The sequence below is a fragment of the Serinus canaria genome, chromosome Z, assembly GCF_022539315.1.
Source record: "Serinus canaria isolate serCan28SL12 chromosome Z, serCan2020, whole genome shotgun sequence".
Lineage (NCBI taxonomy): Eukaryota > Metazoa > Chordata > Aves > Passeriformes > Fringillidae > Serinus > Serinus canaria.
This window is the reverse complement of record NC_066343.1, coordinates 23,379,620-23,399,263: the sequence shown is the minus strand read 5'-3', so window position 1 is coordinate 23,399,263 and position 19,644 is coordinate 23,379,620. Positions and strand designations below refer to the sequence as shown.

At 41.4% G+C, this 19,644-nt stretch overlaps 1 protein-coding gene across 4 annotated transcripts in view; it reads right to left on the bottom strand.

Moving 5' to 3' along the window:
• The window catches only part of SEMA6A (semaphorin 6A), a 119,325-nt gene that overhangs the window by 56,950 nt on the left and 42,731 nt on the right, over positions 1-19,644 (bottom strand). For all 4 annotated transcript variants that reach the window (XM_050986759.1, XM_050986761.1, XM_050986760.1 and 1 more), the window contains exons 2-6: positions 10,705-10,842; positions 8,262-8,379; positions 2,594-2,654; positions 1,097-1,159; positions 175-276 (exon numbers count right to left, since the gene is read on the bottom strand). In XM_050986759.1, coding sequence (XP_050842716.1) covers positions 175-276; positions 1,097-1,159; positions 2,594-2,654; positions 8,262-8,379; positions 10,705-10,804 — 444 coding nt within the window. In that variant the 5' untranslated portion in view covers positions 10,805-10,842. The remainder of the gene's footprint in view (positions 1-174; positions 277-1,096; positions 1,160-2,593; positions 2,655-8,261; positions 8,380-10,704; positions 10,843-19,644) is intronic.

The following is a 19,644-nucleotide window of genomic DNA, read 5'->3' as shown; positions in this document are numbered from 1 at the left end:
TTCTTGGAAATCCAATCAACATTGAACTCAGTAGCACTGAAACAAATCAGGACAAATGCTTCAGAGCTGAATGGTGCACAGGTGAAGGACAGTCTCATGCTGCAGCCAACATAGTCACAATAAATCCAGCCAAAAGACAAGGCATAAGTTAAATTCTACAAACAGGTTACATACCTTGTAGTTCCTGCAAGAAGGGTTGAATGCATTTGTTCCACAGATAAACAGTGTATCCTCATTTCTTTTTAGGAGAACCTTAATAAAGTTATGACATTCATCCTGTAGAAAAAGAATAAAAACTATTTCAACTACTGCATTCTGAGTATCTGTTTTCATTTCTAAGCAGTGATATTTCACAGGTTTAAAATTAAATTAGCTGGTACCCACTGTGATACTCTGGCCTTATTTTGACTATGTTTAACAAACAATGAGCAATTTATAATTAATTTATATTCTAGTGGCTTAAAAATTACAAAGAGCTGAAGATAAAGCATTCATATTGTAGCTCCTAGCTTGCTGTTGTTGACAAAGGTGAATTTTGTTTCAAAACTGCTGCTTTCCAAAAGAGTGAAAAATCTGATTTTGTCACCCGTGTCACTGTCAGTGACATCCCCACTACAAAGTGTTGTCATAAAGCTTCTGTAACTAGAAGGGGAAGTAGATGTAAAGAATCAAAGAATCTGCACGTAATTATGATAATACTTGTGCCAGTCATAGATTATGGGAGGGTGAAACTGGTGTGAGAAACAGTCCTTCTACAGCCCCACATTCATGTTTTCTGATGCTCTACCTGAACTTCTCAATAAATTCCCACAGGGGGATGGACAGCAGTACTTGGCTTTTGAAGCCATGGTAAGCAAAACTGGTACACGAAGCATTGTGATGTGCTCCATGCCTTAAATATTTCAGTCCTAATATTTTATCACATTCAAAGTGAACTGTTTTTTGCAAATTAAAGCCTTCAGTAAGATGATCGGAAAAGCAATTACGGGTAAGAAGTGAATGGCACGATCCATTCCACATCACAGATAGCAGCCTGAGATAACAGTGATGCAACTAAACTAAAGTGGCAGCTGCAGAAGAAATGAAAATTGCCTACCTTATGTTTTCCCTTCATTCTGCATGTGTCTACATCAGCTTGTCTAGATTTCCATGTCAATTTCTGCAAGAATAAAGAAAGAAATCAATTAGAACTCAGAGGTTTTCTACGTTTGATTTCAAAAGTAGAAGTCCCGTAAGGGAGATTAGCTTTTGAACATACATTTATTGAAAGCTTCCTGCACTCTTTCTCCATGATTAATTCAGCACAACAGTGGAAGTTTAGTGGTGTGGATCGTTCATTTAACTTTGTTTTGCCTCCAATTCATGAAACTGGAAATTCATCCCTCTTACTTTAACAGAATTCAACAACAGGCCAACTTTGAAAAATGTGTCCTTTTCTTAAAAGCAGTAGATGTTGTCTTCTTTTAACTGATATTGCTCTACAAATCAGAACTGTAATTTATGAACCTTCACTGGATTCTAAATGAAATATACATTCTCAAAGAGAACATTTTAGATCTGGAAAGAAATAAAATTCAGGTAATTCTTACCAGTTCAATTCAGCTAACAAACTCCAGGAGTTTTTCACCTGTCAAGACACTGCTGACTTTATCTGCTAACACTCTTCCTCTAGAACATTTACAGCTAAATACCAGCCAGTTTTTGTTTTTTTTTTTTGAGATGAGTTTCAAAAATGGTCAAATGTGGAAGCCTTATTAATTATAATAAAGCTTTCTTAAAAAACACATGGCCTAATATGGCATCACCTCAGACACTATTGCCGAGATAGTTCTGACAGTGTTCCTGATCAGTAAACTGAGGCACTGTGCATTCATGGAGGGGGTCCAAGCTGAAAGAGTAACCATGAATGTTCATTTCCACTGTAAGCTTGTGCCCTCACTCTTTGAAATGAAGCACTGTCCCCTCCTCCAGTGGAATTAATCCAACACCCAAGTTTTTATGATCTTCTGTCAGAACAAGGCTGTGTTTAATATATGTTACACAACATGAACCCAATGCAAATGAGCTGAAGGGAGATTATTTTCAGTATGTTAGTGTTAATATATAATACATTAATGCAGATTCTTTGTTTGACTGTAACTTCCCATGGAGATAAAGCGAATACATCTACAAAGTGACGTTATAGTAAGATTTTATTTAGTCAGTTCTTGCACAAGTGAAAAAAATTTGTGCACGTGAAAATATGTAACTTGCTTTTTATGACAAAAGTTTCAGTAGACTTAATTGGGACAGTATAGCTGTTATAGAAAACTGCTGCATGTAAATGAATAGATGTTTGACAGATGTTCCACTGGGGACCTCACCATATTTCAGTACAGATTGCTTATCAGCCCAGCTAAACCACTTATCAGAAATTCACAGAGGACATGACTGCTTTTCTAGCTCTCCACAAATATGATTAGCAATGCAATTTTACTTGCTTATTACAGTTTTACAGCAGTGCTGGCAAGTTCTTTAAAACAATGTTATCATCCTATTTATTTGAAGCTGTTCTAGTGTCCTTGGTTTCTGGGTGATGATAAAAGCTACTTACTTTGCTAAAATAAATTTCTTCTGTATGTGATGTGTCCATATCAACAGTATAAATATGGTCCCTGTAAACAAAAGCAAAGAATACAAAGTCAAATGGAATGGTCAGACAGAATTATTTCTATCACAAGATAATACATAATCCATTTTTAAAAAATCACAGGTCTTACCAGAAGACATTACTGGCAGCATCTCCTGCTTCTCCCACAAAAGCATTTTCACATATAAACTGTCTGTCTTCCCATTAAGAGAAAAAAGGGAAAGTGCTACAAAACTTCAAAGTAAGATTCTTTCCCAAAAGCAATTATTTGAACAAATGAGATTTGGGAAAGTAGATGAGTCTCACATGATTTCTGCCCTATCAGTCCTACAGCAGATGCCACAATCTAGCATGCAGATGTTTTTCTGTATCCTGAAATCAGATGCAATAGCTTTTAGGCACTCTTTGCCAGATTCCTGGGCTAGATGTCACTGCGCCACATTGAGCCATTTAAAGTTTTCCTTCCCTTTCCCCAGCCTTTTTTCCTTTTCCTTTTCCTTTTCCTTTTCCTTTTCCTTTTCCTTTTTCCCTCCCTCCCCTCCCCTCCCTCCCCTCCCCTCCCCTCCCCTCCCTCCCCTCCCCTCCCCTCCCCTCCCCTCCCCTCCCCTCCCCTCCCCTCTCCCTCCCTCCCTCCCCTCCCTCCCCCCCCTCCCCTCCCCCTCCCCTCCCCTCCCCTCCCCCCCTCCCCTCCCCTTCCCCTCCCCTCCCCTCCCCTCCCCTCCCCATCCCATCCCCCCCTCCCCTCCCCTCCCTCCCCTCCCCTCCCCTCCCCTCCCCTCCCCTCCCCTCCCCTCCCCCTCCTCTCCTCTCTCTCCTCTCCTCTCCTCTCCTCTCCTCTCCTCTCCTCTCCTCTCCTCTCCTCTCCTCTCCTCTCCTCTCCTCTCCTCTCCTCTCCTCCTCCTCTCCTCTCCTCTCCTCTCCTCTCCTCTCCTCTCCTCTCCTCTCCTTCCTCTCCTCTCCTCTCCTCTCCTCTCCTCGCTCTCCTCTCCTCTCTCTCCTCTCCTCCTCCTCTCCCTGTCAACATTAGTTGTTACAATTTGACTGACAATATGGTAGACAAAAGGCACAAAACTATTCCCAGAAATTATTCTTTTCTTCACACGCTGCTGGCCAAACTAAACTGTAAAATATTTCACTGAAAAAAGTTCACACTTTTTTTCTTACGTTTACTTTCCTATTTTCATGAGAACCTGTCCCTCTCTACAATTAGCTGCCAATCTCTTCTTAGAAAGAGGAAATAGACACAGCTAATTAGGTAAAGAGATATTTTTAGGCATTCTCTTCCATGTAAGCTGAGAAAAAGGACAGCTCTGTATAGAACCCAAAAGCTGAAAAAACCCACCAACCCACAAAGCTGTAGTAACCAGCACATTAAATTGGGACCAAGACCTCAATTTTCCTTGAAATAAAATTGAAAGTTTTTCAACATGCAAAAAGCTGTGCAGCTGAAGTTTGAGCCACAGCACTGGAAGGTCTGCTGAATGCAGAATACAGACTCTTTCCATTTTAGAAATCCCTGCTCTCAAGGTTAGCTTCACATTTATTGGGTTTTGGGAAACAGTGCTAGTCTCTTTAACTAAGGCAAACACAGAATACTGCTACAAGAGAAACAAACAACATTTCTCTCAGGTGAAGAAAAGAGACAGTATTGTGGTAGGCAACCGGCTTTGAAAATTTGTCTCCTATGGAGCATGAGGCTGTGTGCTTTGTAAGATACCAAATTGAAGAGTTGATGGGTTTTCTTCTCCTCCAGACTCTAAAACCAGAGCTGTCATTTACTTACAAGATTGGTTTAATACTTCGATTTATTATTTGCCTGACTTCAGTAACAGAGCTGTGGTCAGGGTTGGTTCTGGAATAAAATTACCTATTAGCACAATATCAGCTTCATAGATTACGTCATGGTTCCCTTTTTATGTGCATTACTCTCTGTTGCTGTCACTCCTGCTATATAAAAGTGGGGGAAATATCTCTTGAATTGCAAATGAGGTGCGAGCGGACCTCTAAAACCCTTCTTCCTGCACAGCTCTTGATTTTATTCATCAGCCTTGCTTTCCAGAGGTTACAATTTTTTTCATTTTCAACAAGACAATTAGAAAATACAGCACTGTTACTCAGAAAGAGCTGAGTTGCTTAGTTCCACCTCAATGAAAGAGTCTTTAGAGGACTGAATATCTGGTTCAAGGAACAGTTCAAATGAAACTCCAATTCTAAGTTATGGGATTGTTGGAAAGAAGGTTAGCATCAGGAAAATTACATATCACTTTCTCATGGCCACAGATGAAGCACAATTGCTGACAGTGTCAATAAAGAGTGAAAGAGCTGTCAAATTTGGGGGAGGGCTCCCTAATCACAGAAAATGTGGGATTGTCCTCATTCTCCTCTTCCCACTGCTGCCCAACTCCTACTTTCTACTAGCTGTGGTATGTGTACAGTTTACTGCTAATTAAGTTATTCTAACACAAATTTACTTAATCCTAGAGCTTCCGTTTTTCCCACCTCCAGTCAGCAGAACTGAGCTTTGTTGCCATGGCATAATCTTGTCGAGGAAGGGAGTTTAAATAATGCCACTGGCTGTGCACGACCCTTGGCACTCGGAGCATGGTTTGGAAACACATAACTGCAAAGGAGGAGGGAGCCATCCCATACCCTGCTTCTTGGTTCACACACACACAGGAGGGGTGGCAGATAATGTGAACAAAAGCTGCCACTGCACGAGACAATGGGAGGAGGAGACACAGCAAACTTAGAAAAGGATGTGTGTGTCTGGGTGTGGGCCAGTGAGAGAGAGATGGAAGGGAGTACCCTTCCCACGAGAAAAAAGATGACAGAGCCGGTCCTTAGCAAGCCCGCTCAGACAATAAAGCTTTATGGCCTTTGGCTGAGTTATTCTGATTTATACTGGCTGGGTATTTCTGTCTGATAACATGAAATAATGCCTTTGTAAAGTGACACAAAACTTTATTTGGTAATAGCTAATACAGGAGTTGTGTATGCCATATGACAAAATGAGTAGTAGACTGACAGAAGTTTTGTTCTATGCCAGTTGATCATTAATAAAATGTAAGCAATTCTCAAATCTGAGTTAGCCTTTCTGGTGGGCTGAAATTGCCTGCAAAAGTCAATGCTGGATTTTCCAAAACAAGCAAACAAAAAAACTTCCCAACCTAAACACAACAGCTCTAAAATAAAAATGCTCACTATTTAACCATTTGCTTTGATTGTTTTTCAGATAATTGGATAAAACATAAACTTAGGATTGCTGTATTTCAATGCATTAAAAAAGCATGAAAGCAATATCTCTTATAATAGCCCAAAGATTTATTTAGCTACAGTTTTCAATGAATCTTGTTACAAAAGTCCTTGGCAAACACATTTGCTTGTGTACAAATTTGCTTCGAATCTCTAGATTTACTACTGCCTTTGAAGTAAATGCAGTATTTGAATTACAAACTTTCATCCCCACTAGATCCTGAAGGATGACTAATTTTCTGAAGTTTGTTACTTAAAGATAAAAATTACTTCTGAATTTCAACTTGTATCAGAGTCTTGTCAGCCCAGGAAGGGCTTTATTCAGCAATATGAAGGGGAAAAGATTATGTCAAAGAGGTTTTGAGTTATTGAAGGAAAAAAGTGTAAGAAGATTCTTTTCATGCCTATTTAAGTACAAAACAGATCAGGTCTTTATTCTTTTTTGTAGGTCACAAGATCCTAGGATGAAATAAGTACTCTCATTAAAGCAAGCTGTTTTATACAAATGAGGAAGAAAGCATATTCACATACTAGTACATGTTATCCCCCAAATATTAGCATTCTTCATATAATTTGTGCACACAGTGGTTTCATAACCCAAAACTGTTCTCTGGGTTTTCCTGCTCTAATGCCAGTTGCTTGGGCACTGAGACAGTCTAACTGCGTCAGTCTCAGTCTGGGAACAAATTATGAAAACAGCAGAGCAAAATCTGCAAAGAGGATTTACCACCACCTCACTGCAATTAATTTCCTAATTTAAAGGAAAACAAATACGGAAAGCAAAGTGAGCTCAGTCATGAAAAGGAGGAAATCCTGCTGCCACCTTTCATATCTATTCAACCCTCAGCCCTGCCCCACTCATTATTCCACTAAAAACGGCAAAACCACCAGTCTGGGAACTCAGGCAAAACACAGGGCTTTGTCACTTGCCACAGTGATCTCTTGTGGGCTGATCTCTTCTTGTACCCTATGACCACCACCACCGCAGCTCCTGTGGAAGGATACTTGCTGTCTGCCTGGACTCAACGCAAGGTTCTGCCGTGAGAGCCCTGAGCTCTACCACCCGGACCCCATGCTGCATGGGGAATGCAAGGAGCCTGGGAAGCTGCAATTAGCCAGAGCAGGTGCCATGGCTGGGTAATGGAACAGGTGTGCTCTTCCAGCAGCCAGGGACATGACTCTGAAAGTGTCGCTCAGTGGCCGTGCTGGTGTAATGCAATTACCAATTACGTGGTGCCGCACGGAGATCCACGGGCAGCTTTCCCCACAGGACACATCCAACCACCCAGGAGATGGGGAGTGGCTGCTTGAGAAGAAAGACAGGCAGCTCCCAGAGGCTGCCAAGGGCTTTGCAGGCAGGGCTGGTGGTGAGAGGCTGCCTGTTCAGCAGCTGTTCCCCTTTACTCTTGGCCATCCCACCCACCACTTCTCCCATCTGCAGCAACAGCCTGGTTTTATGTGACACATGCAAAAAGGTGTGTATTTTTCTAATGGAGGACCAGAAAACAGGCAGGAAACAAGCTACTACTTGAGAGGCAGCTTACAGGGAGGTCCCAAACAGGATCTGGGTCCAAGAGCTCCTAAACTGGACTACATACCCTTGCAAATCTGGACCACCCAGCCTCGCTAATCTGGATCCATCCTGCACTCATTCTGCATCTCTCATGTAATTCCCACTCTAAGATCGTCAATCTTCTTTGCTAACAACAGGTAGGGATGTGAAGTGTTAATACTGGATCTCTGCCAGGCTGGCAGCTGTCTGATGGGTGTAGGCCCACTGAGGCTGACAGTGTAAGCTGAGCTAGGCAAACTGAATGGGTGGCTCTATGTGCAATTTTTATAAAAAGACGCGCTCGTGTCTGCACAGTATAGCTCTCCAAAAAAGTCAAAACACTAAATTCAAATAACCTGGAGGGAGCATGTTGAGGGAGTTATTTTTCTTTGTCTTAAGATACCAAAACCATGCATAAATCAGCAAAATTACATTCTAATAATTCTTATCAAAAAATACATCTGTGCACAGAAGATATATTCTCTAAAATTTGTCATTATTGGTGAGCACAAGTGGAATAAAATGATGAGGGTGGAATTGCTTCTCCATGGGACTAAATTATATTTCTGGCAACTTCCCTCTTGCAGGTCTCAGAGGAAGGCAGAGGCATGTAGTCCTAAAGCACAGGCATAACACATGGGAAAACTTTATTTGATCATCTAGCAATGTTTCTAATATGTCTTACTAACAGGCTGAAAAGCTCTCTCTGAGTGCAAGACAATCCTAAAAATAATGTGTCCATCAGAGAAGAGCTCAGAATATTCCTTATCTTCTCCTTGCTTCTCTTAAAGCAGTAAGAGAGGAGTGGTGAAGCAGGAGGCTACTGACCTAGCAGCAACGTAGAGGGTCCTGTTCATGACCATGACAAGCTGGATGTCCAGCCGGTGCCTCTGCGTGGTGTTCCGCCCTGGTTTGTGACCCACAAACACCGGATACTGTCTTGTATCTGTAGGAAGGAAAAAAATCGACAGGGTCAAAAGAGAATAACAAACTGAAATGAATCACCATGGAGCCCAGCTACAGCCTAAACCCATGGTTTCTGTTCTGCCTTGGAAGCACAGACTGGGGCTGGAAGGCATGAGCACAGAGAGCTGGAGAGTTCTTCAAGGTTACAGTGTCTGCAGCTGCAAAGGAGAAAGCCACCACCTTTGTAGAAGACAAAAACTGCATTTTTTTAAGCATAAAGCTGTTCTAGAGCTCTTGGCACACAGGTACATGGCACTTTCTTTCAGTTTTTCTTTTACTGCTTGCAGAGCTTAAATGCTTGCTCCTGACTGCTAAATCATGTCAATCAGGATGAAGCTGTTCCACAGTGGCAAATCAATCACCACAATGTCTGGACTGGGTAGTGGCTAAAGCAAAAGGCTTGGCTCTTGTTGGTGCAAACTGCCAGTTCCCTGGGTTTGCTACAGGACTCGACTGCTGTCACAGAACGGCTGCAGGGTTTTCTGAGAAATGGTGGGAAATCACCACTTGAACTTTATGAACTAAAAGTCACTGCACATTATTTTGGCAACCAGTCTGATATTCCAGTCCTTCTGGCAAATGGGCAGCAATACTGATTGGAATCCCCATGCTGGGCTCCTGCTATCAACAAGTCAGCTTGCCCCCTCCAGTTCTACCAGTCAGCAAGAGTATTTATTGTCTATTTCCATTATGTTTTTTGGGTGAGAACTCAGCACACACAGGGTGTTCCACTGCTCCTCAGATGGGTGTACAACCTAACCACAGTGAACACTTCTGATCAAGGGCCACCTCACATTCAGGTGTATCATGACATCTAGGTACACAAACAAGGAGCTAATGAAGTCAATAAAATGACAGAAGGCAGGAGGAAGATAATCCTCTGATGAGCATTATCATGGCAGACCTGCTGCAAGTGAATGTTACACTGAGCTGACTATCATCTAGCTATGGTTTTTCCCCATTAATATGCTTTCCCAGAAAGCTGCAGCTCTTTAGGGGAGTCTATTTCTTCAGAAGCTCATCTGCTGCTTTAGTATTTCCAGCTATTGTCTTCTAAAAGCATTGTACCTGTTAAGCTTGGTTAAAGTATTGGCTCATGGCATGGCTTCAGCAGGGCACCTCAAAGGGTCACTTGCCATAAAGTCTGGTGATAAAACTGGATAGAAAAAGGAACTTCTCACCAAACCAGGTGCTGAGAACTCTTTAAGAAATAAATTAAGGCATCAGGCAGGATTTACATTCAGAAAGTTAATCCTTCTGATCGTGTCCTACATGCAAAATACCAAGTTTTATTGTCCGGCTGTTTTCTGCTCAGTAGTGTTTACTCGGTAACTCATGGATCTCAAACAAACTAGGGACATTCATGTCCACTACAGCATGCCATGCTGCAAAGGTAAAACCATCCCATGTTCTATTTCTCTAAAAACATCAGGTATGGCAGATTTTTCTAGGAATGATTAGCACTGCCCTTCTGGAGGGTGAAAATGTTGGCGCTGAAGCGGCCACGCCAGCCATGTTTCACCCGGGGTTGCTTCAGAGCAGTTCTTCCCTGTTGTTGTACCTCAGAAGTCTATCAGCACTTGCAGCACATCAGGTGTGCCCTGAAGTCTCGTCTTTCAGAATAATGTTACACAGAACAGACAAGTTTTTGGGTACCAAGGCCTTGCAAAGCACAGTAAACATGGACAATTTTAAAACCAAATTCCTGAACAAAAAAAGAATTTAACACAAGCCTGCTCTTGGCTGACTTGCTGCTCCCTGGCACACTTTTAGGGGCCCAGATGGTAAGGACTTCCTTATAAACATCTGAAACTTTGGGACTTTGAAAAATTTTCATTGCCATTATCACAACTGAGATGAGGCAAATGTGAAAGAATCAGTTAAGTCAAGCCTGATGTCCACTGTAAGATACACAGAAAGCTCTCCACCTGTTTTTAGCCAGCAGATCTCAGTATGCAGCTGTCGGCGTTACACAAGATTTTGGAGAGTTTGCCAATCTCTACTGGTAAGAAAGGAGAGACAAGATTCTTTGTCTTTCAGCTTCTTCAATTCCATCTTAGGAAAAAAATGCCTAATGCTCAAGCAGAATCCATTGGAGCTTAAAGAAGCTCAATTATTTGTATTAGATAAACAAATAATAAGAGCATGTGAACAAGTCATGTTCCTATATTAGCACCTGATAACGTAAATATGGGAGAAATCAAGAAAAAACAACTTTATCAACTGCGACTGTATTTAGGTAGTGTTGATTTGAAACCCCCTGATCAGTAGTACTACATGAAGTCCTCTGGCCCCTTATACTTACAGTTGCCATGCGAAATACTGATAGGCTCAGAATCTTCTGGGAAACCAGCCCCAGCAAAGTGTAGCAGTGTGAAATATAGCAGCAAGGCTTCTGACCTCATAGTAGTTCAGCTGTGAGGCTTCACTTCTTCACTTCACCCTGTGGAAGACAAACAAGAGTTTAAGACCTTCAGGTGGATCAGAGCTTTAAAGAGTCTATGGAAAGTAGAGGAAGCTTTTCTCCTCAGGCCTCTCAGTCTACCTGAGGAGGTATGCTGTGTTTCTAAGCAGAAACTGCCCTGCAAAAACAGTTATTCTTCAGCTCATGCCCCAGCAGGGCCACATCTTGCTTGAGGATGGACTTAAGGACCTGTGTGTTACAAAAAATTTTCTGCCTCTGATGCTTATATGTAATAAAGATGCTTCATCTCCTGCACTGATGGATGGCTGACAAGAGTTTTCTAAGAAATACTTTATTTTCTCCTTCTTTGGTTTACATAATTAGATGATGACACAATGAAACACACTACAAATTAAAAAAAAAAAAAAAACCCTTACACTACATAATTCTGGTTAAAAAGAGATTAAGAGTTATACTACAGGACTGATTCATACCCTGCAGAGCTGTGAATCAAGTGAAGAAACAGTGAGAGAGCTTGATGGAGCATTCAGAACATGTCACTGGGCTTTACCATAAAAATATGTATCCATAAATTTAGGTGTTGTAAAACCAATACTCCAACTTGTGATAAAATAAGGAAGAAAAGAACTGCCTAAATCCAGCAATTTTTCCCCCATGTTCCACTGATGCATTCATTCATTCATTCATTCATTCATTCATTCATTCATTTCATTCATTCATTCATTCATTCATTCATTCTATTTCATGTACAAAAATATCCCTAAATCTTCAAGATAAAAGGAACCACTGGGACCTTTGGATACAGTGAAAAAAACCAGCACATAATACAGTAAATACTTCATAATTCCCAGGCAAATTTCACAGAGACATTGATCTGTAGGGGAAATCAGTGCAAAAGTAGGGTTTTCTTTTCATCCCTTCCAGAGTTTCAAACCTTTGATGCTGCCTGCCAAAGATTCCTTTTGAACAAAGCTATTTTACAGGGGTTTGTCAGTCATTCAAGATTTATGGGCAGAAAGTCAAACTTCATAACCTACATAGTCTTTGAAACTTAATTTGGCAAACTAAGTGCTAACTTGCCCTTCTGCAGCACTATTTAATATTAGATACCTGTGTCTCCTTTCTTGATGCCAAAAAAAGCATTAGCAAGTCTTAAATGTTGGATTCCTCATTTTTTAACCAACAGAAAAGTGTCATAATAATTAATTTGCTTTCAAATAAAATTTCAGTTGCTATAAATGGTTTGGAGTGGGGGATCTGTTGCAGGGTGATAGAGTCCATAAGGACTGCTGATTTATTACACTCTCTGTGTTAGTCTATTATTATTTCAACACAAAAATTAGAGTTTTGGCTGATTCTCTATTTCTATTAACAAAATAACTGAGAGACCAAGTTAGACCAAGAATAGGGGAAAAATATTGTAAGGCTGTGACTGACAACTGAACAAAGTTTCAGATAGATGGTGAAGGATAAAAATAGCAAGAATAAATGCAATACAATGCAGACACTGTCTGTCTATTAAAACTTATAGGGGAATTCATACCAAAAGATAGTACATACAAGCCCAACAAGTGTTTCCACCTAGCACTGGTTAAGCCAATAGCTCTGTATGATTACTGACACAGCTAAATATGCCTGCAGACACTTTCTTTATGCCTTTCCTCCATTTGTCTTTCTAGTCACCTCTTACATTTTCTCTTAACTGTTAGTTCTGTAGGGTAGAACCTGTTTCTTTCTGTTTGTTGTCATTTGGGGCCCTTTGGAATACCCAAAGAGGAAATAAGCAGCAGAAGTAAAGAGCAGGCTTGGAAAAACTGTTTCCCTCTAAAGGTTATAATTAAAAGCAATACATACACATTAAAGGGTCTAATTCCTTTATGTCTATGCAATTTTTCAAAATGCCACTTTGCTGGGTTAAAAATTTTGCCCTTGTAAGTACACAGCAAAATGGCAAAATTCCTTACTGCACAAATTGAAATGATTGAAATGATTTTCTCTTTGCAATCCATCGTACAAATCTTTTCTGAAAGGTACATGAGGAACAACAGTTTAATGAGAAGAACTTAGGAAGCAACCCAGTTCTTCCACTTACACTGTGCTAATCGACAATATCAGTCTGCAGGCTAACAATCCAAACCACTTGGCTCACAGTGAGACTCCAGAGCATAAAAATAGCTGCTTTCTGTTACTCCCCATCATCACAAAATCCACTCTCCAACAACGTGTGTGCTGTGAGGAAAGCACCACAGTGCTGCAGACACAGCTCTGCCACTCCCCTTTAGAGCCTGAAAAACTTGTCCCATGGGTGATTCTGCACCATCAGCCTCTAATTCTCATTCAGACTTGTGCGCTGCTCCATGTACATCTGTGTGGGAGACAGCTTCCAGGAAAATGTACAAGGCCCAGCATGCTTTCTTTGTGATTTCATGCACATGCTATTGGGCCAGATCTGCTTTCTTTTACCCGAGAAAAAAACCAAACTGACAAATGTACTGACACAGATTGGTAGGTTTACATGACATTCTCTCTCCTTCTTAAGAGGATTCTTCTGGGGAAGAAAAGAGGGAGAAGAGAGGAAAAAAGCATAATTCTCTGTTGCTCTGATGCCAACACAGTCATTCAAATTCACAAAATGTGTATGCAAAATATCTGCTTTGACATATCAATAATTCAAGAGGACTACACGTGTATCAGTGTCTGTGCCAATAAATTAGCACTGAGGTGGACTAATTTACATCCAAAGGCAGCTTTTTTCCAGAGGTAATTACTCAAACTTATTGTCACTTTTGCAGTTCTTATAAAGGCAGAAAGAGCCATAGTGTTTCGGTGGAATTTCAGAAAAGCACTAATTCAAGAAGGTCACACTTATTTTTAGGACACTTTTCACTGTGGTTGGGCCCCTGGGATTGATGCAAATGTTCTCACTCGCAACTGTGCTGAAACTACTTTTGTTCAAAAGTGCTTGTGGGCACAGTGTCTGATGAAGACGAGTAGCTAGATTGTGATGCCAAGTGAGTACAGCACTGTTTCAAAATAGAAGTTTTGCAAACATCATTGAAGGGGCTCTCCATCTTTCATGCAGAGATCTGAACTGCAATTCGATCTGGCCTCCACTAAGCCATACTGGCTGAGAGAGAACTGGGTCTGAGAACTTCAGTTCTCCTGGTTCAAAATGTTGTAAGTCTTGCTGAAGGAAGCTATTGGTGACAAGAGTGAGCCTTGGTGGTATTTTATTATCAAGCATGATATTAAAATACAGCCCTACAAATATTTAAGAGAATGTTTTATAGTCTATATCTAATCCAGCGACTTGTAGCCATTGAATTGGCAAGTAGATTAGATTTCTTCCAAGCTTCTAAAAAAAAAACCCCACAAATAACTTGCTTTTTGCTTTCCTAAACCAAAGAATATTTGAATATTTTGGAACATACATTGGTGTTCTGATTGTTCTTTCTGAAGCTGGTGTTTCAAACATTTATGTAAGACATCTGGTTGTGGCCACTTATGTGTTCCTTCTTTTTTGTTGTACTATAATTACAAATAAACAAACCACACGATCTCTTAATGTATATAGAAATCAAAGTTTTACCTTCTGAGGTGGGATAGGTTTCTCTGTTTGTACACTTCAGCCCAGACATGAATCACTTCTAAGTAGGATGTTTGAATACTATTACAAGATAGTTGCTATTACTAATATTTTTACTTAGTCAAAGCCTATGTATAACATATACATATACATATACATAATCACCCACATATACATGCTTGACATAGAATCATTTTCTGTTGTTAATTTCATGCTGCTGGCATGAAGGAGCTTTTGAAGCCAAGAAAATAATGATAACTTCAAAACAAGGAGAAAAGTCCAATTTTACTTTGCCAAGTTCTTTCCACAATGGCTATCCATGGCTATTCAAGCTAACAAGGAGCCACCATGATGAGCTTTGCTTTTTGCTGTCAGATATTTTTAGCATTTACAACAGTCTGGGCGGAAATGCATACAGAATATCTGCTTGGCTAAGGAAAGAATTACGTGGCTCCTGTCACAATACCCTAGTAGGCAGGTTGTTTTATCTACAGGTTGTTTGTTCCAGAAGGGTTACACAATCCAATGAAAAATCTGAACGGAAAAGAGAACTTCCTGGTAAACTCCATAAAAGTGCGAGGGCAGATTTGATCCTGAGAACAAATTCAACAGCAACAGCAGTTACTGCAAAGGCACACGTCTAATGAAGGAGATGCTCTTTCATGTTAGAAAACCTCCCATCTTGTCGCTTCAGCCTCACTGTTCATTCAGCTAATCCCAGCATAACTCCAAGAAAAATTAAATAATGCAACCATGTCAGAATTTTCCCATGGCACAGTAAGACTACTCTATAATGAATAGATCTTGTTATATTCACTTATTACAAAACTTCTTTCTACCATGATGGGTTGTGTTCATAAACAACAGCTGCACTTCGATCCACAAATTATTAAGCTTAATGTGAGAATCACCAGACAAAATTCCACAGTCTGTGTCATGCATGAAGCAAGGCCAGAAAACCTACTGGCCCTAAAAACCTGTGACTGTCTTCAACAAACTCATTTCTACAAATGTGTAGAAATTTTTTCTTCAAAAAGACAGCAAGAAGAAACAGCATTTAACCAAATACTGAGGAAACCAAAAAGTAAAGCCAGATGAATTTGAACTACTGCAGAAGGAAAAATGCACAACAGGAAAAGCACCAGCCTGCATGAACTGGCCCTGGAAATACTCAGCAAAAAGCCCTTAGAATCACAATCAGCAAAAGTACCATTAAAAAGCAGGGAAGAAGCTGATTTGAGTTGCACAACAGAGGTTAAATGACTGGAGATTCTTCTGTGGTAGGAGCTTTAAGGGCACACAGGTGATTTAGGAGCCCAAGCCCTACTCCAGTGTCTCATCAAAAAAGACTCACAGAGTGAGCTCTGCCCTTAGATAAAGAGCATGCATAGATCCACACAGCCATGCCTCGCCATGCTGAAGGCAGGGCGCAGAAACCAGTTGGCCTGAAACCTGCCTGCTGTTCTCTGCTATGGCACAGATCTGCCGTGAGATATTGGCAAACATCCTTCAAGACCCTTGGCTAAATTTAAATTCTGCTTATTTTCCTTTGGAAATCTCTGAGTGGAAAACACTGTCACTGCTATTTACCCTTTTAAATTCACAGTTTCTAGAAAGTGAAAGACAAGTGTTCCTTGCAAGTCAGAGGAAGGAATTAGGAATAATGCAACAACAAAAACAAAAGAGAGGAATACAACCTGAAGGCTGAAGCTCCCAGGGAATGAGGAAAGTTAGGCTGGCACCAGCAGAGCCGTTCAGGAGAGCATCTTTTGTCTCTGCCTGCCTGTGTGGTGTGTTAGCTGCTGCTCAGTCACCTCGTATGGCTGCACCAGGCAGCTGAAGGGCTCATGCAAAATGCCTGGTCTGAGTGGTGCCAAGGGGATCAGACAGATGTGAGTGAACAGAAGCTCAGTGGGTGCTTGGGAAGCCCAGGAGAGATGAGACACAAGTGGCTATCAGCAAGAGGCAGCATGGAGTGCCAGACACTGCAACTGAATTGGCAATGGCAGGGCAGTGCCTGGGTTGGACAGCTTTTTCAGCCTGCTGTCCTTTCTCTACCAATTGCTGCTCAGTCACCTGAATGGTGGTGCAGGTGGCTACAGACACTCCATGCCAGCTCCATGCCCATCATCACCACCAACTCCCAACATCTTTTTGTGACTGATGGCACAGCCACCATTCATCTTTCCTCTCTTGTTCTGCTCCTGTAGTCTCTACAGCTGGCCACACATTTCATGTGGCCAAAAAAGCACTCTTGCGCTCCAGGTAGCTGGCACTTATGCCAGAGAGACTGGAGCATGAAGGCATTGGGGTAATCACCTGTACTCCTTCAGATCGCATGGAAACAAGGGGCTGCTCCTGAACACTGGTGAGGGGAGAGAGGCAGTGCCCAAGGGAAGTCCACACCTATCTGGCAACACTGTGGAGCAACCCTAAATTACGTGTATGAAGCACCACTCTCTCTCATTTGCGCATATCCAAAAGTTCTCCCTGCCTATAAGAGGACTGCATGGGTGCCCTCTGTGATACACGCTTTACTAACATTTTAATTGGATTCAGTACTGCTTACTCATTGCCCAGCTGCTGTGGGCTGCATGCCAGGCATGACGATCAGGCCCAAGGGAAAGACACCAATAAGAGCAATTTTGCCTCATATAGTAAGCAACAGTACCTACCTTCATTAAAAAGAATAACACAAATTTCATTACGAGTTTAATGAAACAGATACAGGAACCATGGAGATTTTCTCATGAAGACTTGCAAAAAGGTGCCTAAACCAAAATTTCTGCCCAAATACAAAGTATTTTCACACAGGTTTCAGGGGTAATGGCTTTTTTTTTTTTTTTGTTCAGGTTTATGCAAACCTGAGTCTACACCATCTTTTCTCTCCCCTCATTTGCACCTTTACCAGGCCACACCTGGCACAATAATGTCACCAATGATACGTGGCATCGCCACCTCCTGCCTCAGTAAGCGAAAAACTGAAAAGATCTGGACAACTCCCGGGCAGCAGTGATGAGCCTCAGCCTGTCGAATGGGAGTAGCAGGTGTCAAGCCAGTAGGTAAAACTCAGCATGCCTAATGCTGGCAACCTGTCTTGTCAAGATCCACATTGCTGCTCCCTCCAGTGCACCCAAAGACAAAACGCAAAGAAGAAAGGAAGGCCTAACTAGAAGAACCCCTCCTCTGACCTGAGTGAGATATCTCTGATGACTGCAGTGCTAATAGGATGCTGCTGTTCAGAGGGGAAACAGTCAGAAGGAGGATGAACATCTCCCAGATGGAATTAGAAGTGTCTCAGGTATCGATTTTGGTTGTAACCTTTACTGTAAACAGTCCACAGGGGCTTCATCAGCCACCTGTTCAGTGATATTTGCATTGAAATATAGAGCCAACGCAAATGAGAAAATGGCCACAGTTCCCTGCTAGAGCATCTGCTCGAGCAAGTGCATCACAGGTACGAGTTTTAAAGGAAGGGGCAATGCAGTGGCCCTAGCTCTCTCACATGGATCTGAAATAACAAATGCTCCATTTGTCATGATGTTGATGGTGGTGGTAGTGATATTATATCATGCAATATTTCACTTTCTAATAATGCCCAGTTTTATATTGAAATCAGGCTTGCCAAAACTGGGAGGAAAGCCATCTGTGCCTGGAGGATGACTGCCAGAAACATTTGCGATTTTATTTTGGGGTTATAAACCTGCAGAATGGAACAAAGGCAATGCCTAAATAACTTCTTTCACTCAACACCCCCAATCATATAAAGCAATAGACCTAACTCTGGAACAGCTTGGTCAGTCATTACAAAGATATCTTTCTTATTTTAAAAGTCTCACTCATTTAAGAGATAAAAATAGCTCTATTGATTTTTTGTGGGACTTCAGCAAAACTCTGTCAAGATTCTGAATTGATTTGAGAGCTAAATGTAGCAATCACTGCCTTTTGAAAGGAGAGAACACCATCTCTAATATATACTTTGCTGTTTCATCTCGGCATGCTTAATAGAAAACAGCCACACTACCAGCAACACCATTACTCTCTCCAACACTCATTTTGCCTGGGAAATATCAGTGCCAGTCAACTGACCTTCTATTCCCTCATCTGATAGATGGAATAAAAGTTTTGTAGCTGCAGGTGACCCAAAGACGTAAGGGGAGAAAAACGTGTCCTTCCTTTGTTTTCTTCTCCTTTTGGACAGGAAAGGTAAAACACCAGTTCTGGTATGTTCTCACAACATTTACAAATGTCACTAATTGGAAGATAGACATGGCCCAACAGGCATTGTCTCAGCTGCCACAAGAACATTGCAAGGGCATGCAGACATAGGACAAGGGGAAATAGCTTCAGGCTGGGAGGGTGCTGAGGCACTGGAATAAGTTGCCCAAAGAAACTGGGAGGTTCCATTGCTGGAAGTGCTCAGTGTCAGGTTGAATGGTCCTTTGAGCAACCTGGTCCAGCAGAAGGTGTCCTTGCAAGGGTGTTGAAAGCAGACAATCTTTAAGGCTACTTTCAACCTAAACTTTCATGATTCTGTGATTTCTAACATCCCCATGTTTAAAGCTTGGTGTAATCACAAATAACCCTCCTTTGTTTTTTAATGCAAGAAACACTCAAGCACTTAAATATGAGCCCCAGCTGTATTCTTCAGGACATTTGTCCAATTCACTTGAAATTGAAGTATCCATGTTTTAACATGATGAAACAGTAGAAGATGCAAATCATCACATCTAAGTTAGCTGTTAACCAGAGCACATTGCTTAGCTGTTGTGCAATTTGCAGTTCTGCCCGTAAATCCATTTATGCAAAAATCAACTCATTAACCTGCCTTGGAGAGAAATAGCAAATCTTGTCAGGTTGTTTTCTCAAATGGCAACCAATCAACTTTGTAATGAAGTGGTTTGACACCACATTAAACTACATACCTACCCTAAAACATGAATGAAATCTATTGTAGCATTTAAAATACTTCGAAAACATTACCATTTACATGATAATAACTCCAGCAATGGACAACACACTACCTGAAAGGGACAGTCACCACTGCAGAGTGCACCAACTGCTCCACACTGCAACAGTTTAGTCATGGCAGGAGAACTCAGGCCAAACCTCAACATCATATTCTGGGCAGGGATGCTCAGCACAAGGACACAGTATGGACAAGCAATCTGAGTTATGAGAGGCAGAAAAAAGAGAAAGGCTTTTTCTTCTGGAAACCTGGCACAGTCTTTGAG